Source organism: Pangasianodon hypophthalmus, chromosome 29 (assembly GCF_027358585.1).
Source record: "Pangasianodon hypophthalmus isolate fPanHyp1 chromosome 29, fPanHyp1.pri, whole genome shotgun sequence".
Classification (NCBI taxonomy): domain Eukaryota; kingdom Metazoa; phylum Chordata; class Actinopteri; order Siluriformes; family Pangasiidae; genus Pangasianodon; species Pangasianodon hypophthalmus.
The window spans coordinates 556,323-582,493 of record NC_069738.1 but is presented as its reverse complement, the minus strand read 5'-3'; the positions used below and the strand labels follow the sequence as shown (position 1 = coordinate 582,493).

At 38.4% G+C, this 26,171-nt stretch overlaps 1 protein-coding gene across 1 annotated transcript in view; it reads left to right on the top strand.

Annotated features, from left to right (window-relative positions):
• Positions 1-24,393, top strand: part of LOC113525090 (nuclear mitotic apparatus protein 1) — a 35,490-nt gene extending 11,097 nt beyond the window's left edge. The window contains exons 3-7 of the mRNA XM_026911534.3: positions 414-1,115; positions 1,666-1,719; positions 8,068-8,769; positions 16,617-17,276; positions 19,796-24,393. Of these exons, the coding sequence (XP_026767335.3) occupies positions 414-1,115; positions 1,666-1,719; positions 8,068-8,769; positions 16,617-17,276; positions 19,796-21,750 (4,073 nt within the window). The 3' untranslated portion in view covers positions 21,751-24,393. The remainder of the gene's footprint in view (positions 1-413; positions 1,116-1,665; positions 1,720-8,067; positions 8,770-16,616; positions 17,277-19,795) is intronic.
• Positions 24,394-26,171: the final 1,778 nt, after the last annotated feature.

Genomic DNA, 26,171 nt, shown 5'->3' with positions numbered 1-26,171 from the left:
TTTGTACTTGTAATAATTCCAAGACTTTGCTCTCTTTTTTTCACTTTCTGTTTGGAATAATTTTTCTTTTGCTACTTTGATTCCCATTTTGGCATGTTTAACACTGTTTGCTGATTGCCTGACCTGTACCTGTATTTGACTGTTTTTGGATTACTCCCTTTGGATTGCTTGCCAATTTTAATATACTTGCATTTGTGTTCAACCTGAATCACCTCTCTGAATTCTTTTTCCTTGCCAAAACGAGAGAGTCAGGAGCCTGGGTTTCCACTTTATTCTTGATGGTACAGTACATATGGTGTTTTACCCCAGATGTCATTAGTGTCTAGTGACACCATTTCCATAAATTATAAGACAGAACTTGGCACAACAATTATTCATATTTTGTAACTAATGTATGTCCTTTAATTTCACAGTGTCAGAGCTGAGGATAATTCTGTTGGGGAAAAGTGTCTCACAGACCAGCAGTGTGGGAAACTTCATCCTGGGAAAATCTGTGTTTGAGACTGTAGATCCTTCACATTCAGTAGAGGTTCACAGTGAGAGAGTTAGAGGACCAGTGGAGGAAAGAATCATCACAATCAACACACCCCATCTCTACAACCCACAGCTCTCTCAGGAGGAACTGAGTCGGAGAGTAAAAGAGAGCATTTCAATCTCAAAACCTGGACCTCATGCATTTTTACTTGTGGCGCAGTCTACCAATTTTAAAGAGGAGGACAGAACCCGAATGAAATCCATCCTGAGCTCCTTCAGTGATCAAGCTATAAATTACACCATTGTGATAAACATAGAAAGAGGGTTTTATAAGTCAGTTTTTGAAGGAAAGTACACAGCTTTTCACAGGTTAACAGATGAATGTCATAGGAGGCTTCAGAGTTTTCCACGGTTACATGAATCGAACAAGGGCTCAGTTTGTCAACTGTTTGAGAATATTGACCAAATGGTGAAGGATAATGGAGGAGGACACCTTGTGTGTGAGATTTTTGAGGATGCACAGCAGTCTTTTAAACATTATGGCAAACCTGCAACAGGGATAAAGAAAAGAAATACACCTTTTACTGAAGATAAAACCAAGACAAAACAATTAAATGTAACAGGACTTTTTAAAAGAACAAGTAAGTGCTCATTTTATCATAAGTGAATACACATTCAGTCTCACTTTTTCAGTGTATGGATCATGAATATTTACAATTTTACTTTAAATTGTCTGTGCTCTCTACAAACAGCAGTGAGTTATTTTTCTGTGTGAGAGGATAGCTTACTTAATAATCACTTAAATCCACTTCCCCTTATAAAAAAACTCTTAGAAATCACCGGACTGTGCTGCACTTTAGCCCTCCAGGACTGGAGTAGTGCATCCCTGATTCAGATGTTTTTAACAGTCTTGATTAAAAGCTGTCAAGTGTCAATGACCAGGGGTGGACTTTGACACCACTGCAATAAAACATGCACATGTGATTCAATTCAATTTTATTTGTATAGCACTTTTAACAATGGACATTGTCACAAAGCAGCTTTTACAGAAATAAATGGATTCACAAAAAATATATTGTAAATATCAGATCAAATCTGATTAAATTATATTAGGATATGATTAAATCTGTGAGCATAATTATGAACTGGTCCTGTAACAGGTTCACTAAAATGTAGTTGATTTTTGTGCAGATGCACCAGAAATGTGGAGGAGCAAAAGAAGGAGCACATGCCCACCTCCTGTAGGTAGGTTTCATCGCAAGCACAATATGCGAAACATTAAAATACTGCATCTCCTAGGTTTAGATTGTATATTTTATTGTTAAATGGGTTATATATCTCATCCTTTAATCATGAAAGATTTTCATGGTTCACGGTTAACTAAATTTAATACCTGCTGAATGGATTGGGTGAAACTGACCAGAAATGGATTTGGGTCTTCTACATTTTATACGACTCATACACACAAAAAGACATGGTGTAAAGCAAAGATGTCTTCAAAAAAAAACTATGAAAATAAAAATTTTCTACAAAAACAAATTTACAATAAAGAGGAGCAAACAGCACCAAACTAAACAAGGTGAATTTTTGGTGTGACAGCAATTTGCCTTTAAAAATGCCTCAGTAGACTCAAGTACACTCCATGCAGCTCTATGAGAATATTGGCTGGTAAGTTTTTGTAATCATTCTGGTGTCAGGGGGCAGAGACGGCAACAGTTTCAGAGAGTGTGTTTATTTAAAACAACTGGCAATAGTAAGCAAATCCAAATCACTAGGCAGATGTCAACAACAAAGAACAGGCAGTGGGTCGGGCACCTATGTGCAAACAGAGTATCCTAGAACAAGGTAAAAATCCAGAAACAAATAAACACTCTAGGGTCAAAACCAGAAACGACAATCATGAATATAAGGGTTGGTACATCAGTAATCAGTCAGTAATCAGTCAGTCAGATTCTGGCATAAACATGACACAGGGAGAATCTGCCAGAGTGCTTCTGGAGACTGTGATTGTTGGACTTGCTTCTGATTGCCAACATGATTTTTTTCTCTGAAACGTATATAGTAGGGCACGTAAGGTAGGTAATTTACTACTACTAAGATATCACACATATATATATATATATTTTTTATTTTTATAATAATAACTCTGTCAAAAGGGGCACCTGTCTAATGGACAAAATAATATCAGAATGAGACACAATTTGGTGATGCGTGCATCTCAGTTAATACATAGTTATTGTAATTTACTACAAAACATGGTTACTTGAAATTTTCAAAAGAACATGCACAGAAAGACAGCAGCTTCTGGAGAACTGTCTTATTTTCAGATGAATCCAAATGTAACATGGATGGATCTGATGGTAGAGAGTTTGTGTGGAGAAAGCCAGCAGACGAATTCCAACCAAACTTCATTAAGAGTTCTATAATGCAGGGAGGTGGCTGGAGCTGTTTTTCCTGACCTTGGTGTTGGTGAGCTTGTGTTCATTCATGGCATAATGAACGCAGAAGTGTACAGTGATGTTCTGGATGTAAACCTGCAGAAATCAGTGAAGAAATTATTCAATTGACAGAATTGGATTTTTTCAGCAGGATAATGATCCAAAGCACCACCTGCCATTTGAAAGAACACTTCCCAGTGCATTGACCTAAACCCTATAAAGCATTTACGGGATGTAATGGAGAAGCTGGACTTCTTGGAGAAACGTGGAGGAATGTCCCTCCATTTTCACAGGCTCAAAAGTAATTGGACAATTGACTGATAAGCAGTTTAATGGTTGTGAATTCTCTAAATATCCTTAGAGAGTACCCTCAAAATAGCAATCACTACAGCTGTCTGGTCAAAGACCGAGATAGTTGCACACAATGTTCAACACACACACGCAGTTGCAATGTTAAAAGAAAATTAACATTGCTAGTAGTATAACAGTCCAGGTATTCAACAAAGCAAGGTAACTCAAGCCAGGCTTATTTCCATTCAATTCAATTCAATTTTATTTGTATAGTGCTCTTAGCAGTGGACATTGTCACAAAACAGCCTTACAGAAATAAATATATTCAAATTAAATTAAACCAAAATAAATTGTAAATATGTGAATTTATCCCTAATGAGCGAACCAGAGGTGATGGTGGTGAGGAAAAACTCCCTGAGACGTTATAAGGAAGAAACCTTGAGAGGAACCAGCCTCAAAAGGGAACCCATCCTCATCTGGGTGACACCAATTATAAAAGTGCAATTATAAATATTTATAAAAATTATAATTCTCTTCTATAACTGTGTACTACATGGACAAATAGTGCAATTGTGCAGCCAATAAACTCATCACAGTTTTCACATTAAGTCCAGTTTGTCAAACCTCTGCCTTGTCCACTGATGGAGTCCTGAGTACAAAACTGCTCACAGCAACTGCAGCCCCAAAGCCACCACAGCAATCACAGTCCCAAGCCATTACAGTACGGCTCCCCATATGTGATCCCTAAGCCATCTCCACAGCCACAAGTGACACCATCCCCAGCAATCCCAATGGTTCCTCAGGCCTTCCATGTGGGGCCGCCCCCAGCAGCAGCAAGCAAACTCAGCCGATGAGAACTCCAACCAGAAGTAAAGCATCAAGATGGATCAGGCAGGTCCGGGGAGCAGAAGGGGTCAGGATCACTGGTATGTCACTGGTAGCATGTGTAGCTCGACAGAGAGGGAGAGATTGTTAGGTAAGCTTTTTGTCCTCTAATGGTTAAGGACAATGTACTTTGAGTGCAGAGTGCAAGCAGGGACTCCGGCAAGACTAGCTATGACAGCATAACTAAAAGGGAGAGCCAGAAGCTGACACAGACTTGAGGGAGTCCTGGGACATAAAGCTCCATCCACTCCACCGTTGACAAACCTGAGTGAACGTGTGAGAGTGGGGGGGCGACAGCATCCAAACATCCCAGTTCACCACAACACTCTATGCCTGTGAAACCCTCCAGACCTGCCCCTGTACCTAAGAAAAAAACTATTCACTAAAGGCTTGACTAAACAAATATGTTTTCAGCCTAGACTTAAACACTGAGACTGTGTCTGAGCCCCGGACACTAAGTGGAAGGCTGTTCCATAACTGTGGGGCTTTGTAAGAGAAAGCTCTACCCCCAGCTGTAGCCCGCATTATTCGAGGTACCAACAAATAGCCTGCACCTTTTGATCTGAGTAGGCGTGGCGGGTCATAAAAGACGAAAAGTTTGCTCAGGTACTGTGGCGCAAGACCATTTAGTGCTTTATAGGTCAATAGTAGTATTTTATAATCAATGCAGTGTGGATAAGATAGGGGTGATGTGCTCATATCTTCTGGTTCTAGTAAGGACTCTCGGTGCTGCATTCTGGACTAACTGGAGCTTGTTTATGCATCTACTGGAACATCCAGACAGTAAGGCATTACAATAATCCAACCTAGAGGTAACAAAAACTAGTTTTTCTGTATCGTGTAGTGACATTATATTTCTTATTTTAGCAATATTTCTGAGATGAAAGAAAGCAATCCTAGTTATATTATCTACATGAGCTTCAAATGAAAGACTAGAGTCGATAATCACACCAAGGTCTTTTACTGCTGCACATGAAACAGAAAGGCCATCCAGAGTTATTATGTAATCAGAAAGCTTACTTCTAGCTGCATGTGGTCCTAGTACAAGTACTTCTGTCTTGTCAGAATTAAGTAGAAGGAAGTTAATAAGCATCCAGTGTCTAATGTCCTTTAAAAATTCCTCAACTTTATTAAGCTGGTGTCTGTCATCTGGCTTTGCTGAAATATACAACTGTGTGTCATCAGCGTAACAGTGGAAGCTAAATGAAAGTACCTTATCTAGTGAGTTGCAGAACATGTCGTGGCAAATACTTCTGCAAATCAGAAGAAGAAAAATGAGTTACAAAGACAAGGGGTTCTGGATGCCAAAAATCTATAGACTTTATTGAATCAGACAACAAAGCCGAGATGGTCTACAGAGCATCTGATTTACACAGTCGTGGCCCATGCTTTTATACAATTCTAAAACAATGATCTCATTGGATGGAGTTTTCTTTTCTTTCTTTTAATCACACCTGCCTCCCTCCCCAATTATTTCACTTTCCCCTTATCTCAGTTTTAACCATGGCGAGAGTTCAGTCAGTTTATGTTTTCAAAAACAACATTAGCCTTCACCTTAAAAACACCACCTATAAGGTCACACCAGTCCGTTCTCACAGAAACATCCCTGCAGGATCACAGGCCGAAAGTCACCCTTCTAAATGCACCAGAAATGGTACAGTGTAGTATATAAATGAAGCTCTGAAAGTTAATACATGAGGTGATTTAAGGTCACTTTTCAACACTGTTGCATAGGTACTGATTGATATAATACTGATTAACAAATTATATTGATATAGATAACAGGAAAATTCCTCCATAAACGTTGACTCTAAGCGATCATTTGCCTGGTCAAGTTCTTTGGGATCAGACGGTGATCCAATCATGGTTGATAAATCTGGGAGATTACTGATAAAATTCTGTGCAGTTGCTGACGTGAAAGTACGTTTGACACGGTGACGTGGTAAGGTGCATATACTATGATTAATACACATTTTAAATGAGATGAGGTAATGATCTGAGGGTGATGCAGTTCAGCTACAAGTGATTCAAGTCACAGCTGGCAACTCAAATAGTTAATAATTAATGTGAGGAACATATTGGTCTTTAAAGTTATTTAAAACTCTTTGCCAATTTAGTGGCTGTTAATAGCTATCTAGCTATCTTTTGCTAGATCTAACTAGCTGCTTTAAGAAAAGATGCTTTCAAGCTTGTTAACTTTCTACATGTCTTATAAAGAAGGATTAATAAAAATAGACAGTTAATTATACAGTTAACTAACAGTTAGTGGAAAAAATTAATCAACCTAAATAAATCAAGGATTGACACCAGTTCAAAACATGTCAGACCAATTTTGCACAAAAATACACTGCATGCATAATTATTAGGCAAATGGCATTTCTCAGCTTAGTTTTATTGGTAAACCAATACAAGAGTCTAAGTTGATCCTAAATGTTTTTTCCACATCAAAATAGAATATTTAACAAAGAAAAAATGAGATTTGTCTTTCTCAGGGTAAATTATTAGCATGCACAGTTATTAAGAAACTTTTAGTGTGCATTATTATTAGGCAACTAAATCTATTATTTTTTTTACTTACTTGTTTAATCATCAGTATTAAAGTGTTATTTAACAACTACCTACGATAAAATAACATATAACAATTAACAAAATACAGATTTGGCCCTTCAAATCTGTTCAGTGATGAATATAGCCATCTTTCTTTTCAGTAACTGCCATGAGCCTTCCATCCAATGAATCTATCAGTTTTATGATCTGTTCATGATCAATTTTAGCTGTCGCAGCCACCAAAGCCTCCCAAATGCTGTTCAAAGAGGTGAACTGTCTTCCTTCACTGTCTTCATCTCATGCTTGAGAATGGTCCAGAAGTTCTCAGTAGGATTTAAGTCAGGTGGGCTAGCCAAGCGGTGGTGTACCTTGATGTATGCAATGGAGCATTGTCCTACATACAGATCATGGACTTCCTAAATGTTACTAACTTCTTCCTGTACCACTGGTTGAAGAAAGCACCTTTTGGTAACTGGCAGTAAGTTTGGAAGTTGATTTTCAGTCCATCTTCAACCCAAAAAGGTCCAACTAGCTCATCATTAATGACACCAGCGCACAGCAGTACCCTTCCTCCAGCGTGCTGGTGCCTTGCTCAAACTGGTGCTCTGTGCCCATAAGTGATCCATTCATGGGCCCACCCATTTGGTCCATCTAGAGTCACTCTCATTTCATCTGTCCATAAAACCTATGATGCTTCAGCTTGTGTGAGTCTTATTCAGTGGTGGTCGTGTTTCAGCCTTCCTTACCTTAGCCATGTCTCTTATCACTTGGCACCTTGCATTTCTGGACACTATTGGAAGGATGCAGTTGCAAATATGGTGGCACTGGAGGATTGTCCGGTGGTCACGCCTCAATAGTTTTGCAAGCTGCAGTGTGCTGATAGGCATTTTAAATTTTTGGACTTTTCAAAAATCTCTTTTTTGGCTCATTTTCCTGAGGTAGAGAAGCTGCCTAATAATTCTGCACACCTTATATAGAATGTTAATCACTTTAAGCCACACCCTCCCTCATTATACAATTAAACTTCACCTGAAAATAATTATAGCCAGTTAGCATTCAGGTTGATATGGTAAAGAGTTGGATATAATGATCAGATCATAATACTGACTTGCCTAATAATTGTGCATACAGTGTATTGTAACAAAATACATTTTTACATTTGGCAAACTATTACCTAGTTGTATTTTTTTTACAGTGTGGATTTATATATGACTGTAGAGAGTAGTCACTGTTTGTTCTCTGAAGGGATCTGAAGGCTTACACATGATTGTTTGCAGTGTTTGATCATATTGTTTATGTTGAGTAGACTCATCTTTGGGTGTGAATTTTTTTATTTGTGCTGCGTGTTTGTAAGATGCATAACTTGTTTTTGAGACCTTTACAAAGCAATAATTTATATTTTATAACAAATGTATTTCCTTTCCTTCCACAGTGGCTGTTCTGAGAGTTGTTCTGTTGGGGAAAGGTCTCTCACAGACCAGCAGTGTGGGAAACTTCATCCTGGGAAGATCTGCGTTTGAGACTAAAGATCCACATTCAGTAGCACTTCGTAGTCAGAAAGTTAGTAGATCAATAGAGGGAAGATACATAACCATTATCAACACACCAGATCTCTGTAAACCACAACTCTCTTTGGAGGAACTGACTCAGAGAATAAAAGAGTGTATTTCACTTTCTGAACCTGGACCTCATGCATTTTTAATTGTGGTGCAGCCTCACGACCTTACAGAGGAGGACATAAACCGACTGAGATTCATCCTGAAATCCTTCAGTGATAAAGCAATAAACTACACCATTGTAATAAACATAGAAAGTGAGATTTACAAGTCAGCACATGAAGGAATGTACACAGCTTTTCACAAGTTAACAGATGCATGTCATGGGAGGCATCACATTTTTACACAGTTACATGCAGGAAACAAGGACTCAGTTTGTCAGCTGTTTGCGAAGATCGACCAAATGGTTGCTGATAATGGGGGAGAACACCTTGTTTATCAGATTTCTGAGAATGTAGAGAACACTTTGAAACCTGATGGTGTACCTACAACAAAGGAACAGAAAAGTACTATAGGTTTTCCTGATGACCAAATCAAGACAAACAAATTAAATGTAACAGGAAGTGTTAAAAGAACAGGTAAGTGCTCATTTTATCATGTTATTATACATTCAGTGTTGCTTTTGCAGTGAATGGATCATGAATATTTATAATTTTACTTTAACTGTATTCTCTGCAGAGAGCAGTGTACAGTGTTTCTGTGTGAGAGGAGTGCTTACTTAAATCACTTATTTAAAACACTTAATTTTTAAGGAAAAAAAACTCCACAACACCTAAAACAATTGCACCAGTATGCCCCTACCTTAGATTTAATCTCTTCTGGTATAGTAAGGTTCTGGTTCTTGTGCACCGTTTGGCTCTGTTGGATCTAGTCTTGGGACTTTAGTATTGTTGTTTAGTAAGTAGATGTCTCAGATGTGTAATCAAGTGTGGTTTCAGTCTCCCTTAAAGGCTTTAGAATTTATTACCTGTCCTCTCTTAACCCTATTGTCCTGACCCCACTCCAGACTGAACTACCTGCCTAAGCATAATTTCCACTCTTCAACTGGCTAAATATTACCCTTTTGATTTACCGCTCTTGTTCATTTCCTGTTAACATGTCCTTCAAACCAGTCTCTGTCATCACATCTAGGAGACCCAGGAGCTATCATCCACAAAACAGAGGGTGTACCATCATTAACCTCATCTTCCCTCCACTGTTGTCTCAGTCCCCAACAGTGGTGGCAGGTGGACTCTGGAACTGGAAGTCTGCCATATGAAAAGCTGACTTTACTTATAGCTTATTATCACTCTCTTCACTTTCTGGTAATGAGACTTGGATCATGCCATAGTATTCATCTACACCGGCTGCTCTGTCTTATGTCTATGCTTTCTCTTACACTCCATGAGAAACTGGCAGGATCGGTGATAAAAGTTTGCTTTTGTCTCAGAAATAGTGCTTCACACTTCTTGCACGGTCTCATTTCAACATCTGATCCTTCAAATTACATGCTTTTACTGTTACCTATCAGGTCAGTCTTTTTATTTTTGTGATCTATTGCCCCTTCTGGTCTCCTAGAAAACATTTTTGAAGAACTGGCCATTCTCCTCCATCTTTTCCTTACAGACAGCCTCTCACTTTCCTTGCAGACTTCACCCTCCCCACTGAAAGGCTTATATATGGAAAGAAATGGTCTGGACCTGGTTTTCAGCCAGCCTTTCCCAGCTATAGACATCAGTGTTACCCTGCTCCGCATCTCAGATCATCACTTCCTTCAAACTCATGATCCCTGCCAGAAAACAACTATTCATACCTCTCCCACAATTGCCACAATATCCACTCTATCCTTCCGTTCACCATATTGTACCCTGGAACAGCACCCTGGAAACCTGTCCAGACCAGATCCATTTTCTCTTTACCACTGGAATAAACCACTAACACTTTCCTCTCTTCACTAATCCTAGGATTATCAAAGCTCCATCCTAGAGTTATCATTGCTCAATCTTAAATTTATTGTAGCTCAATCATAGAATTATTAGCCGAATTATAGAATTAAACAATGTGCAATGTCACCATTATCATTGCACCATCCTAAATTTATCCTAGCTAAATAATTCATAGACCAATTCTAGAATTTTCATAGCCCAATCCTAGTTCCCATATCACAATCCTGGAATTATCTTATCACAGTCATAGAATTATCATGGACCCATTTTAGAATTATCATTGCTTAATCCTAGCATTATTGTAGATTATTCCCACACATCTCGCATCTCATATCCTGTGTTTGGAGGGTCTGCAGGCTGAAACACCTTGTTGATGAGAGATTAGAGGAGGATGACCAGACTGGTCTGAGCTGACAGGAAACCTATAGTAACTCAAATAAGCACTTTTTACAACTGCGGTGAGCAGAAAAGTATCTCAGAATGTACAACACATCAAACCTTGAGATGGATGAGATACAAGAGCAGAAGACCACATCAGGTTCTACTCCTGTCAACCAAGAACAAGAATGTTAGGCTATCATGGGCCCAGACTGGACAGTTGAAAACTCAAAAAAGACAAAGTGATTTTTTTTTCTAACCTTCAACTGTCCAGTTTGGGATAGAGCAGAGCATGAAGGACTAACACCTGCAGCAAGGTGATCATGGAGCCAAGTCAAAGCAGCTAACACTGTCTTCCACCCCACATAATACTCTCATCCAATGATGATGTACTTGTCCGTGAAATGGAGAGCAGAAATGGCAATGGGGAATGCTGATGGAGCAGCAGCTGGAGTAAAGAGGCATGACACAGACTGGAGTCTGTAATGCTCCTGACCTGCACAGACTAATTAGCGTGCACACACACACACACACACACACACAAAGAACACTGGAAAGCACTGAAAAAAAAACAGAGCTGCTAAAAAATAAATAATATTCATTGATTCAATTTGTAGAATATCATTTTACTCAAATTCTGACCCAGAATTCCTGTGGAACTTTCTGGAAAACTTTATATACTATCTACAGTGTACAGAGCCTCCCAAATGCTGTTCAAAGAGGTGAACTGTCTTCCTTCACTGTCTTCATCTCATGCTTGAGAATGGTCCAGAAGTTCTCAGTAGGACTTAAGTCAGGTGAGGAAGGGGGCCAGGTCATCATTCTGTCATCTTTGATGCCTTTTCTGGCTAGCCAAGCAGTGGTGTACCTTGATGTATGCAATGGAGCATTGTCCTACATAAAGATCATGGACTTCCTGAATGTTACTAACTTCTTCCTGTACCACTGGTTGAAGAAAGCACCTTTTGGTAACTGGTAGTAAGTTTGGAAGTTGATTTTCAGTCCATCTTCAACCCGAAAAGGTCCAACAGAACAGTGTACAGAACCAAAACCTATCTACAGTGTACAGATTTTTTGTTTTCCATGTAAGTCCAGAATGGCCATAAGTTATTTTTTCTTGTGATCCTAAGATAGCAAAAAGTTGTTTTCTCAACTTCACAACTTAGTTTTTCCGTGATTGAAATGCACGATTAGGCATATATGTAAATAGCTTTGCAGCATGGATGTGTGTGTCCGTTTTTACTTTAATCAGGAGGTAATATTTAGCTCAGTGATAGAGCTTCTGCTTTCACATTTCAATGCCAAAATAATATATTTACATTTATATTTACCATCTATATTTAACATTTACATTTAGATGAACTTTTTAATGTTTACACCAAAACTTAGAACTATTATTTGACAGTCACTATCTAAATGTATGGGCTCAAATGTTAAAAAAAAAGTCAGAGAGGAAAGAGTATTCAACTTTTTACATTTGGCACTGCATAGTCTACATCGTTCCATGAAGAAAGGATATCAGCCATGACCTCAGGGAAGCAATTGTTGCTACTCATCAATCTGGGAAGGGTTATAAGGCCATCTCCAAACAATTTGTAATTCACTAGTCTACAGAGAGAAAGATTGTTTACAAATAGAGATCCTTCAAGACAGTTACCAATCTTCCCAGGAGTGGGTGTCCCAGAAAATTCAGTCCAAGGACTGGTGAGAATCATCACACCGAACTGAGGCCTAACTCCTCTAAAAAACTGGAGTAGGAGAAAGAGATCACCCCTGATCAAGAAGTCTGATACCAGAGCTTGTACTCTGTGTGGATGTTCATTCTGTTCCATTTTGCAGTTTAACTCATACCACGTTCCCAAGGGAAGTTTCCAAGGAGTTCACTAGTTCATGCTTGTCACTTGACTGGACTTCCTCCACCCATCATCTTACAGGTTCTGTGTCCCCCATGGCACCATTTTGGTCTGATCCCAACCAATTTAAGTGGGTGGTATGGTCGTGCTTGGCTTCAGACACCATCCCTAAGCTTGGCCCAAGAATTCCTATAACCCTAATCCAGGCCAGTACACTTTTTCTACCTTTCCAGGGGGTCATTAATTTCACTTTGTTGGACCACTCCCCTTCCTCTCAGATCTGTTCACAAATGGTGAGAATTAAGCGTACACATGATACACAAGAGGTACACCTTCTGGTGTGAGTGTATGCTAGCGTGTCTGCCTGCCTCTGCTCTCCAGGCCACTTGTTTTCCTTTCTTTTCTTTCTTCTTAAGGAAATTGCTCCTATTCTCTCAGGTTTCCCTGGTGTCATTTCCCAGCACTCCACAAATGTTCAGTGGGGTTCAGATGCAGGCCATTTCATTTTTTGGTCCAATGTTTTCTTATAATCCATTCATAGAAGGTTTTTCAGGTATGATTTGGATTATCCTACTGGAGAACCCATTACCTGAAACATATATAGTTTTCTTACCCTGGGCTGTATGTTTCACTCCAAAATTCCTTGATAGTCTTCTGAATGTATCATGCCTCCTTCTTAATGTTTCATGGTAGGGATAGTGTTCTTTTCTTTAAAAGATAGATAGAATGTGGCTTTTCAAATTACAGTTACAGTTACAAACTCCAGTCAAGCTTTTTTGTGTTATCCTTAAGACAGATCCTATGCAAAAAAGTTCACTGGTCTGATTTAGGCTTTTATATATTCATTTTTTGGTATTTTTCCCCTCACCTGCACCCCATGTAAGTCCTATTGGGGTACAGCCCACAGTTTAAATAATTCTGCTGCAAGAAGTGGGGTCCTCTTGGTTCTTCTACCACAGAGCCTGTTTCATTTAGACCACAACACATGGTTTGACTTGACACTGTTGCAACATGAGCGTGAAGGTCAGCGCAAGGTCAATGCAAGAATATTGGCTCCCAATTGCTGCAATGGAAAAGCATTCATCCTCTCATCAGGAAGTTCAATCCCATCTGTGGCCAGGAGTCTGGGAGGGAAGGACATACTCTCTCCCCTATCAATAGCAACAATACTAAGCAATTGTGGTTATACATGCAGAAGAGGGTGACTAGTGCTTTCCTTTGAATGTGAGCAGCAGTTCAATAAGCTGTGGTTGGTTGGCTTCAAATATCTCAGAGATGGAATTAGCATTGCGGAGAACAAACAGGGCCGCCAAAGAACCACGACTGCCAAACTGCATCGTGGCCAACAAACATGGCCGCCCAAGACCATCCACAAAACACTCCCACTCAGACGATCAGGTTCACCATTATAATAATTGCTTACACCTGAACTTAATCACCACACTACGACATATACATATACACACACACACACTCATAGACTCTGTTAAACTGCAAAGTTTATGCTCAGTGTGCATAAAAAAAGACTAAATTTTAAAAAAATAAATTCATGTCAGGCACAGTGGACCCTGTTCTCTCCCGATTTCAGTTCACACTCTCATATCTTCCCGGGTTTAAAATACAAAAGAAGATTTTCTCTCTCAATTAACCCTGCACTGCTTAAGATTCAGAGGACAGCATTCTCCAATCATGCTTTGTGGAAACTTTGACATAGGAGATCAAACAAGAAATCGACCAAACCCCAGGACAGGGAATCCCTGCACAGTGCCCTATGAGAAATAAATATGTGCCAGTATACAAGACATACTCATCATGTGGGCACATACTTCCCCAGACACCAGGGCACACACCAAACATATCAGCTGTACAGTACAAATATTGGTGGCCTAATATGCTGAGTGACATCCACAAATTCATTTCTTCCCCCCACACATAAGCCAAAGAACGACAAACCCTTCCAGCTGGTAAACTACTCCCTCTGCCCACACAATCACATCATCACATCATCAAGTTCACCGATGACACGACCGTGGTGGGTCTCATCAGCAAGAACGACGAGTCAGCATACAGAGAGGAGGTACAGCGGCTAACAGACTGGTGCAGAGTCAACAACCTGTCTCTGAATGTGGACAAAACTAAAGAGATGGTTGTTGACTTCAGAAGAGCACAGAATGACCACTCTCCGCTGAACATCGGCGGTTCCTCAGTGGAGATCGTAAAGAGCATCAAGTTTCTTGGTTTTTACCTGGCGGAGAATCTCACCTGGTCGCTCAACACCAGCTCCAATTCAATTCAATTCAATTTTATTTGTATAGCGCTTTTAACAATGAACATTGTCTCAAAGCAGCTTTACAGAACTTTCTGCGAAGGCTGAGGAAAGCACATCTCCCTCCCCACATCCTCACCATGTTCTACAGAGGGACTATCGAGAGCATCCTGTTCAGCTGCATCACTGCCTGGTTTGGGAATTGCACCGTCTTGGATCGCAAGACCCTTCAGCGGATAGTGAGGACAGCTGAGTAGATCATCGGGGTCTCTCTTCCCTCCATCACAGACATTTACACCTCACGCTCACACCAGCATTGTGGACGACCCCACACACCCTTCACACACACTCTTTACCCTCCTGCGGTCTGGGAAACGGTACCGAAGCATTCGGGCCTCACGACCAGACTGTGCAATAGTTTCTTCCCCCAAACCATCAGACTCCTCAATACTCAGAAACTGGACTGAAGGAACACACACACACACACACACACACACAACTGAGCATCCTCCATCCTCTCTGCAATTTTTTTGCAAGTTTCTGCACGTTTATGCTGCTACAAATATTTATTATACTGTACACAGGCTGCTACTCTTATGTTTACACTATTTCAGCTACTTGTATTGTACTCTTTGCACTTTTGTCACTAGGTTCACTTTTAAACAGAACTGTGTGCTGGTCGGCGCTGCACTGGGACTCACTGCGCCCATTGTCCGTCCCAGTAGTCATTGTACTGTCTTGTGCTGTCTGCACATGTTCACACTTGTGCACTTTATGTATAAATTATACAATTATACAAGTCCCTTGTAGTTCTATGTTGTTCTGTGTTTGTCTTATGTAGCACCTTGGTCCTGGAGAAATGTTGTTTCGTTTCATTATGTACTTGTATGTGGCTGAAATGACAATAAACTCCACTTGAACTTGAACTTGAAACCACAGAGACCATGGTCCCATCTGGCAATTGACTTCATCACAAGTCTACCCATATCCTACGGAAATACAGTAATTATGGTCATCATTGACTGCTTTTCAAAATCTCTCCTTCTGATCCCCCTCCTGGGTCTTCCCTCAGCCCATCAGTATTCAGATATTTTGGCATCCCAGAGGACACTGTCAGTGACCGGGCGCCCATTTTACATCACGGATATGGGGGAGCTTTATGGAGAAACTTGGGGAGTCAGTTAGCCTGGCATCTGGATATCACCCTCAAGATAGCAGTTGAGAGAGCAAATCAAGACATTGGCTGCACCCTAAGAACCTACTGTGCTGAAAACAAGGATGACTGGGCCAGATTTCTACCATGGGCCTATTTAGTTCTGTCACGTCAATGCCAGAAACAGCTTTGTGGCCTACAAATAATTAAGTTCACCATCATACTGATTTCTTACACCTGAACTTAATCACCACGCTACCCTATATTCTCACACTCATAGCCTCTGTTTAACGCTCAGTGTCCCGTACCTGTCTTTTGCCAAGTCTTGAGTCATTATATATTTTTCCTGGTTTACGAGTTTGACTTTTACCTACATTATCCTGTTTGTATGTCTTCTGACTTCTGCTTGATTCTTGACCCTGTTTTTGTCTATCAATTTGAATTTTGTTGACTGTACTAAAATAAAGAAAACTTCCTGCAACTGTCGCTCTCTGCCACCTGACACCCATAGCTGGTAGCTGTCGTATGATAGGGTAGAGCTGCCTGGTGTGTGGGTATTGGCCAAGACCATATTAGAAAGAAAATCATGGGGAACCAGTACTTTTGGCCATAGGTTCCCCCTTTTAATATGTTACAGTTCTGCTCACGAATTTTCATACCGCTGACATTTCTTTTATTTAATAACAGTTCTCAAATGAAGCTATTTATCAGCACACAAATTGCCTTGTATTCAATTAATCCTAATAATAACTGAAATTACACAATTGATCCTCATCATTAGTTTACATACTCTTGCTTCTTAATATTACATGTTGCATGCATTTATTTATTTATTTTTGTTTGTTTGTAGAATTAAAACAGGATCCAACTTTGAAAATGGTGCTGCTTGGGAGGGAAGAAGAAATAAAGGCTTCAGTATCTAAACTGTTCAGAGGTAAAAAGACTTCACAGGTCCAAAAAGATTCAGAGTCCAGCTCAGAGTGTGTGATAAGCAAAGGAGAAGTGAGTGGACACCTGATCACGCTGGTGGAGATGCCCGCTCTCTGCAAGACTCGGCTCTCAGAAGAGGAAGTGATGCGTCAGACTCTACACTGTGTCTCTGTCTGCGATCCTGGAGTTCATGCTTTCTTCCTCATCGTTCCTGAAGGTCCTCTCACTGATGAAGATAAATCAGAAATAGAGATGTTTCAGAGGATCTTCAGCTCCAGAGTTAATAATCACACCATCTTCCTCATCAACCAGCAGTCCCAGAGGGAACAGATCGACGAAGTTCTTCAGTCTGTGATAAAGGCATATGGAGGACAATATAAATTCTACAGCAGCAGAACAAATGCAGCAGAACTGATTACGTGTGTGAAGGATCTTCTTAAAAAGAACAGCGGTAGTCAGTACACCATGGCCATGTACTCTGATGCCCAGTTTGAAACACAGCTGCAGTACAAAAGAGAAATTGAAAAACTGCAACAACGAATTAAAGAGCTCAAGATGAGAAACAGTGATCAAACACAAGGTAAAGTTTACAGATGTACAATAATCATCACATGACTATTTCATTATTTTTCTGTGTTTAGTAAGAATTGTTTCTAACATCCTTTTGTTCTGCAACAATATTAATTTAGCAAGTGTAGGGTCTATGATTTCCGTGATGCAGAGAACACGAATGGAATTACGGAATTGAGACATAAAAAACAGATTTAAATCTATACTCGGAAAATTTTGTCTAAATCAAAACCTGTTGTGCTTCTTTGTGCACATTTATATCACAGGGTCAATAAAGGCACCCATAAGGTTAGCGAGTTGTAGCTATGTAAATAATGGTGAAGCGATTACCACAAGGTACCCAAACAATGTTCAAAAAGCTAAGAAACACAGTCTTTACTACAAAACTATTTTTTTCTAACAACTATTTTTATGCATTAAGACTCCAGCTTTTCTGCACATTTTGCCAACATACTATAGACTGAAATTAAATATTTAAATATTGATATTAAAACAAGATCACGCAGAGTTTTTTTTGGCCTGTGATCATTTCCACAATCTAGCTTAAGTTATTTTTACTTTTCACATTCCTCCCTTTCAAGCACGAGTTAAGCGGGAGTAGCTCCACTGGACCCTAGCTCCCTTGTAGCTGGCTCATTCCTGGTATTGTGAGACTTTTGGACCTAAACCTTTTTTTAAAAATTAAACATTGTTAAATTTTTTTAAAAATTTTATTATACATTCATTACACATTTACAGCATTTATTTTTTGTTTTATTATGAAAGGGACATGTTATATGTTTCAAAACTATGTTTCAAGCTCAAGCACACAAACTGTAGCATTATTAAAATATTTTAATGAAGTGTATGACCCAGGATGTCCACCGTTATGGACATATGCATAACAGTTTGAAAGCCATTATCCAAGAGTTAATATGTCCCTTTTCAACCTTAAAATGTTTTTATTTTTTTATTTTTATTAAAAAAAAACAACAAAAAAAACCCAGATATTTTATGAAATGTGTGCCTGATTTCTCACTAGCACATGATTTCACATTTTTGTTTTAGATAAAAATGCATGCTAGTACTATTTTGATTATTTTTATGAGTACATGTTTGGGGCTCTTTTTATGCAATAATTCACAACAAAATATGAATTATATTAACTTCATATAAAAACTAGTGCATAACAGATAATGTTGTGGTTAAAAGTTTATTGTTTTAAAGTATAAAGTTTAAAGTTTAAATTTTAAAATTTTCTTTATGGATTTTTTTCTTATCATATAAAATTTACTCATGAGATGGATTTATGGGAGCTCAAATACTGGTAAAAAAAAAATACAATAAATGTCAAAAAATGGGAGCTGAAAGATAAAATGGTCCAGTATTAGGCACTGCAAGAACAAGCCATTGTGTCTTTAAAATTTCATCATGTATAAAGCAGCAATTAAAAACAGCTTACAAAATTAAAAAACAAAAAGTATTGTAAAATGCAATTTTAACATCATGTAAAAACTGTGGCTAAAAGCAGATTTCAAGATTAGAAAACTTTTAAACTGTATTAAAAAGCAATTGTTAACATTACGTAAAAATAACTAAAAGCACCTTACAAATTTAAAAAACTTCTAAAAAAAACATGAATTTATATCACAACAAGCAAATAAAGCAACCATCACATGGCATAATCAAACCTTGTAGTTTCCTAACAGGTCTTCTACTTCCACGTGAATATATTAATTTGGAACGACTGTTTGTTCAGAGGCTGTGGCTCTTGCATTAGGAATAGTATCTGGTCAAATCGAACAATTAATTAAAAACTGGCTGCTATTGCAGCTTAGTTTCCATATATGTACATTTAGAAAGCTGAATAATGCTTACATCAACACTTATTTCAGAAAATCAACCACAGTGTTTGGACTCATCACTCATCTTTTTTTGCATTTTTTTTTCCATCTCTGTGATTTTTTGTTTTTTTGGATGTACATGCCACAGCCTTTTAGGATTAAGGCTCACGTTCAGGACAGTAACTTGAGGTACATGTGATAAACCTTTATAAACATTGATATATAAATAATATCTATATAAATATCTATAGCCTAGAGAGAGGACTTAAGCAAAACATTTAAACAATATTAAGACTGTTTTCTATGATTATATCTCATACTGTATCTCATTACAGAAACAGAATACACAACCCTAGAGAAAATCTATAGTGTCTGAAGAATAAAAACAGTGTAAAATGTATAAAATTATTTACTGGAGTAGACTGCATAATGTTTAACATTTTAAAAGTGTTAGTAAGACTTTTAGAAATTATATTGTTTAAAATTTTACATAATAAATACTATGATATGTACTGGGGACACTGAATTGTAGGAACAACCCAGGGCCTTGGACGTAGGGCAGTACAAAATCAGTATAATCTAAAAGTGCAAAGGCTTGAAGAAGTCATTTGGTTGTAAAGTCTCTGTCATCCTTTTATAATAATTCTATGATTTTTATTCATTCATATATGACTCTTTTTAAAAAGCAGTTTCTCTGTTTGTACAGATTTAACAGAAAGCCCTGACACACTCAGAATTGTGTTGCTGGGGAAGACTGGAGTTGGAAAGAGTGCAACAGGAAACACCATTCTGGGGAGAGACACTTTTACTGAAGACTTGTCTGATCAGTCAGTAACCATTGTGTGTCAGAAAGAGACAGTAGAAAACAATGGAAGACAGATTACTGTGATTGACACTCCAGGACTGTTTGACACAAATACTGATAATGATGAAACCAGGAAAGAGATTGTTAAATGCATCTCCATGGCAGCACCTGGTCCTCATGTGTTCCTGCTGGTGCTGAAAATAGGACAACGCTTCACAGAGGAGGAGAGAGAGGCAGTGAGAATCATTGAAAAGACGTTTGGTGAAAAATCTAAAATGTACACTATTGTTCTGTTCAGTGGAGGTGATTTACTTAAAGGAACTACAATTGAACAGTACATGGAAAATGCTGGGACATGGTTAAAGAGGCTTGTATCAGAGTTTGGTAACAGATATCACATGCTTAATAACAATGATAAACACAGAAACCCACGAGCCCAAGTCCTGACTCTCCTGGATAAGATCGACTCAATGGTGAGAGCGAATGGAGGAAGCTGCTATACTAATGAGATGTTCCAGGAGGTAGAGAAAGCTCTAGAAAAAGAAAAGGAGAGAATACTAAAGGAGATAGAGGAGCAGATACAGAGAGAGAAAGAAGAACTGAAAGACAAACATAAAGCTGAAATAGAGAAATTGCAGAAGGCAATGGAAGAAGAACAACAGAAAAGAGAAAGTGAGAGAAAAAGCAGAGAGGAGGAATTTAAAGAAAGAGAAAAGAAACTCAGACAGGAGATGGCAGAAAGAGAACGATCAGAAAGAGAATATTATGAGAGAAGGATGAAGGAAAAGATGGAAGAAATAAACAGAGAGAGAGAGGAGAACAGGAAACAGTGGGAGAAACAAAGAGAGGAAGATCAAAAACGGCGAGATCAGGAGGAGGAGGAAAGAAAGAGGAGAGAACAAGAATGGAAGAAGCAACAGATGGAGGAGAAAGAGAAGTTTAAAAGAGAACAAGAAGAGATGAAAAAGAAAGAAAAAGAAGAATTAAAGAAATTACAACAGGAGTATGAACAGAAGGTAGCAGAGGAAGACAGGAGAAGAAGGGATTTAGAGGAAAAAATAAAATATGCAGAGAAAAGTAAAAAGAAGGAACTACTAGATCTTCAGTTATCTCAACAACGACAGTGGGAGAGGAGGATGAAGGAGGAGGAGGAGAGGAGAAAAAAACAGGAAATTTGGTGGAAGGAAAAAATGGAATCTAAGGAAAGATTCTGGCAGATTGAACAAGATAAAAAAAAAAAACAGCATGAACTAGACAAAAAAGCTGAGCTGGATAAAAGAGCCAAAGAGGAGGAGAAGAGGAAACTGAAAGAAGAAGAAGAGAAAAGAAGAACAGAGAATGAATCTAATGAAAAGATAAAACAGATAAAGATACAAATGGACATTGAGAGAGAAAATGAAGCAAGGCAACGAGAAGAAAAGTACAAAAAACAACTAGAAGAGAACTTGCAGGTGGAGAGACAGGCTTTTCAAAAAGAAAAAGAAAAAAGAGAATGCGCTCATAAAAAAGAGAAAGAAAAGAAACTGGCTGATTTGAGAGCCTCCCATGAAGAAGAAAAGAAGAAACTCCAGAAACAAACAGAAATAAAGGCAAGACAACAAGCTGAGAGAGAATTTTGTGCCCGACTTGAGGAATATGTCAAAGAAGCAAAGTTAGAGGGAAGACAAGAAGCTGAGAGAGAATTTTTTCATCAGCTTGAAGAAAAGGTTAAAGAAGCAAGAGGAAAGGCTCATGAGGAGGGTTTTAGAAAGGGTGAAAAAGCTGGAACTCAGAAAGTAAAGGCTCAGAGAACCAAGCCTGGCAAAGCCATTGATGTTGCTATTAACCGTGTAATGCAAACATTTTTTAAGAAATAAGAAGAAGAATATAATATTGAGAAGAAAAAAGAAATAAGAATTATAATGTATATGTATTTGGGGCCAGCATGTGATAAACCTTTGTGTATTAATTAACTTGTGTTTGCTTTAACCTTATGTGAACTAATTTTTGTTGTTCCATTGGGAGCCTCCCAGGATGATAAGGATGGCGAGTACTTCAAGGCCTTTGTAACACATGGCTCCTTGTTTTAATAAAATCTTCCTGAGTGAACCCAAACACATATCATACCAATGGAACCCGTTTTGTTCTTCATCATCCTGATCATCTTCTTGTTCATCTGTAATGGACAGGTGAAGATTCAATATTGGAAAGTAAATATTCATAATGGTCTTACAGATTGTACCAATAGTTTAATGATGAATACTATGCAGTCATGGGAAAAAGAAAGTACACCCTCCTTCAATTCTGTTTTTATTTATCAGCACATAAATGACAATTGTGTGGTCCTCACCAACTTCTACAAACAAATAACTTCCGATGACAACTCCAAAAAGAAAACACAACCGATTTCAATATGTAGTCATTTTTTGCCAAAAAGTAAACCAACATTCAGAAACCAGGTGGGAAAAAATAAGTGCACCCTTCCTACTTCTACAATCATTAAGAGTGTAATTAGCAGCCAGGTGTTACTAATGAAATCCACAAGATTACTTAATCATCAAGAAGTGAGACTGCCTCTATAAAAGCAGAACTTTTTCAGTTCTGAGTTCTGGAGCACTCAGGTGTGCCTACATCATGCTAAGAAGAAAGGACCTCAGAGAAGCAGTTGTTGTTGTTGCTCATCTATCTGAATGGTTTCTGAATGTTGGTTTACTTTTTGGGAAAAATGTTGTTGTCATCTGAGGTTATTTATTTGTTTATAAGTTGGTGAGGACCACACAATTGATGAATAAAAACAGAATTGAAATGGGTGTGCTTTTTTCCCCATGACTGTGCCAATGATTTTGCTCTGTTTAGTCCTACGTAATAATATTTAATCACAAAGAAACTACTGTTCTGTACTGTTCTATTCTTTCCTCTCTGCCTTCTCTGTAACTACTTCTCTAGAAACTCATCTATAGGACAGGTTATTGGATAAATATCCAGCATCAGTACCATGTAGGTTTTGGCACAGTTTTCTTCAGTAGAAGCATCATCCTTTTATTTTATACATATTTTTTTATGTCATGCTCTGACAGTGACTTATGCACACATCTTAATCAAACTGTCAGGGATGGATGCAAGTGCAGGTACGCAAAAGTATTTATTAAGAAAGCTTGCAACAATTCCAATACATAGAGCAAAAATCAGTAACAGGAAACTGACAATGGTCAGGTGATCGGCACACAACATTAATTACCCAAGGCAAGAGACAAAAACCAGAAAACCAGAAAAAGGATCAAAACGAGAATATCACAATAGAATCAAGCCTTGGTATCAAGCCTAGTAGACTTGTATCAAAGACCCAGAGCATATATTTTGCACCACACAAAGAAAAACGAGGGCTTACATACAAAGATAATTAAGGGGTGAACTGAAAACAGGTGAAAGTATAAATGACAATACAAATCAAATCAAAGTTTATTGGTCATACACTTAACCATACACAGTACGACATGCAGTGAGATGCCTTTTACGAATGTCTGGTGACATAAAACAGAATTTACATAAAAACAGAATTTACTTACATAGAAATAGAAAAAGAAAAATATAAAAAATATAAATATAAAAGATATAAAAGATAGATGGCAAAACTTTGGACTGTATATTGTAAAAAGTGCAGGTATGTGCAGTAGTATGTACAACACAATGCTGTGCAGCATTAAGCTGAGGTAGTTGCAGTGAAAAAGCTAACAATAAAATAAATATTCATTTATATGGAATATGCTGTGTGTATTGACAGGAATGTTAGGTGTGTGGGTGAATACATGACATAAACCACGAGACTATGAAATCATAATGAGGTCATGAAATCATAATGTGATTTTATAATTCTTTTAGTTCACTACTTTGATTTGTTGAATTAATAAAAATAATGCCAATTTTTCTGTTAATTCAATGCACTCTCCTGGAAAGAAAAAAATGCCCATGGTTTGAAGGATAAAGGCTGATATCATGCAAGAAAAATGTAGTTATGTTCAAAGCCAGAAGTGTATGTGAATGAGACTCACCCCTGTTTTAGACAAACTCTGCCCCGTGGGTGCGTAACTCTCATGTAACTTCTGAATAGAGCCTCTAAGTTATGTCTGTAGTTATGTCTGAGATCTGAATACTAATGGGTGTAATTTCAGTATTAAATCCTCACTGATTGCTGAACTCTACTCTGAATACAGCCCAATCTGCTCATACTGAACATTCTCTAAACACAATCAATACTATTTGTTTTTACTTTTCTACACCTGTACACAGTGTCACCCAGAAGAGGATGGATTCCCTTTTGAATCTGGTTCTTTTCTTCCTCACGTCATTTTAGAAAGTTTTTCCTTGTCACTGCCTCTGGTTTGGATCTAAATCTGGTTTAGGGATCTAAATCTATATCTGGTTTGTTTTGTAAAGCTGCTTTGTGACAATGTCTGTTGTTAATAGGGCTATATAAATAAAATTGAAATTAACTGAATATTGCTTGTATACGCATGAACATTGCATTGCATACGCTGAGGGCTGAGCATGAGAGGAAGGTAAAGTGCACAAGTGTCTTTTATTTGCAGGTGCAGGAAGGGTAAGTGGGGTGCCGGGTGGTAGTGCAGGCTTGGTGCTGGGTGAAGGGGCGTGGTTGTCCCTGAAAGGGGCACTTTGCATGTAAGCGTTGCCATGCTGAAGTCCTGTAGAGAGAGAAACCACCGAGTCACCCAGGCATTGGAAACCTTAGCCTTGGTCATCCATTTCAGCGGTGAAACCCTAAATAACACACTCTCTTTCTCTCTCTCTCTAATACATTATAGAAACTAGGGCAGGCAGTTTTCGAGGGGGTAGACTGCAAGATTCGGGAAAACAGAATTTTGAGATTGTCCTTAAGATGGAAAACAAAAATCTTACTGTTAGATGGAGAGAGTTCTGTAGATAATGCATTATTATATAGAAAAGGTCAACAAGCAGGCTTAATGGAAGTATAGTGATCATGCTGCTCTCATCTCTTGCAGCATAGCACATAGTCTCAGAACAGTAGTCTGCTAGCTGCACTGAGTCGTCACTTAGGTTCCACCGTATTGAGACTGTGTCTGTTCCCCGAGCTAAACAAAATTATAGACATACTCAGACAGTTTGTTTTAGTGACCTAATTAACATAAAATTAAACCAAACCGAATGCATAGCCAGCACCGTTGATCTGAAGCTAGTACTGTTGAATATTAGATCTCTTGCGTCTAAAGCGCTTATTGTTAATGAAACCATTACTGATCAGGAGTTTGATGTACTGTGTTTAACAGAAACGTGGATTAAACCAAACGAGTATGTAGCATTAAATGAAGCTAGTCCTCCTGGGTACAGTTACATACATCAGCCCCGTCTAACTGGCAAAGGAGGAGGCGTCGCAGTCATTTATAATGATAATCTAGCCGTCACACAAAAACCTAGTCATAAATTCAACACATTTGAAGTTCTTTATACTAACATAACATACGTAGCCACTAAAAATAAGTCTACCCAGGTGATTCCAGTAATTATTATTTACAGATCCCCAGGGCCATATTCGGAATTCCTATGTGAATTTGCGGATTTCATCTCTAACCTGGTTGTTTCCTTAGACAAGGCATTAATTGTTGGAGACTTTAATATTCATTTTGATAATCCAGATGATCATCTGAGAACAGCAGTTGTGTCCATTCTAGATTCTGTAGGGGTTAATCAGAATGTAATAGGACCCACCCATAGTGGTGGTCACACTCTTGATTTAATACTAACATTTGGATTAAATATAGAAAATATGGTCTCATGTCCACAGTCTGAAGCTATCTCAGATCATTACCTCATCTCATTTAAAATGTGTCTTAATCATAGTATATGCACCTTGCCACGTCACCGTGTCAAACGTACGTTCACGTCAACAACTGCACAGAGTTTTATCAGTAATCTCCCAGATTTATCAACCATGATTGGATCACCGTCTGATCCCAAAGAACTTGACCAGGCAACTGAATGCTTAGAATCAATGTTCTGCAACTCGCTAGATAAGGTAGCTCCACTTAAAAGAAAAATAATTAGGGAGAAAAAGCTAGCACCCCGGTATAGTGATCATACACGAACTTTAAAACAGATCACTCGAAAACTAGAACGTAAATGGCGTCAAACTAATTGGGTAGTATTTCAAATAGCATGGAAGGAGAGCCTTTTGAGCTATAAGAAAGCTCTTAGTGCTGCTAGATCAGTGTATCTCTCCACCCTAATTGAAGATAACAGAAATAATCCTAGATTCTTATTTAAT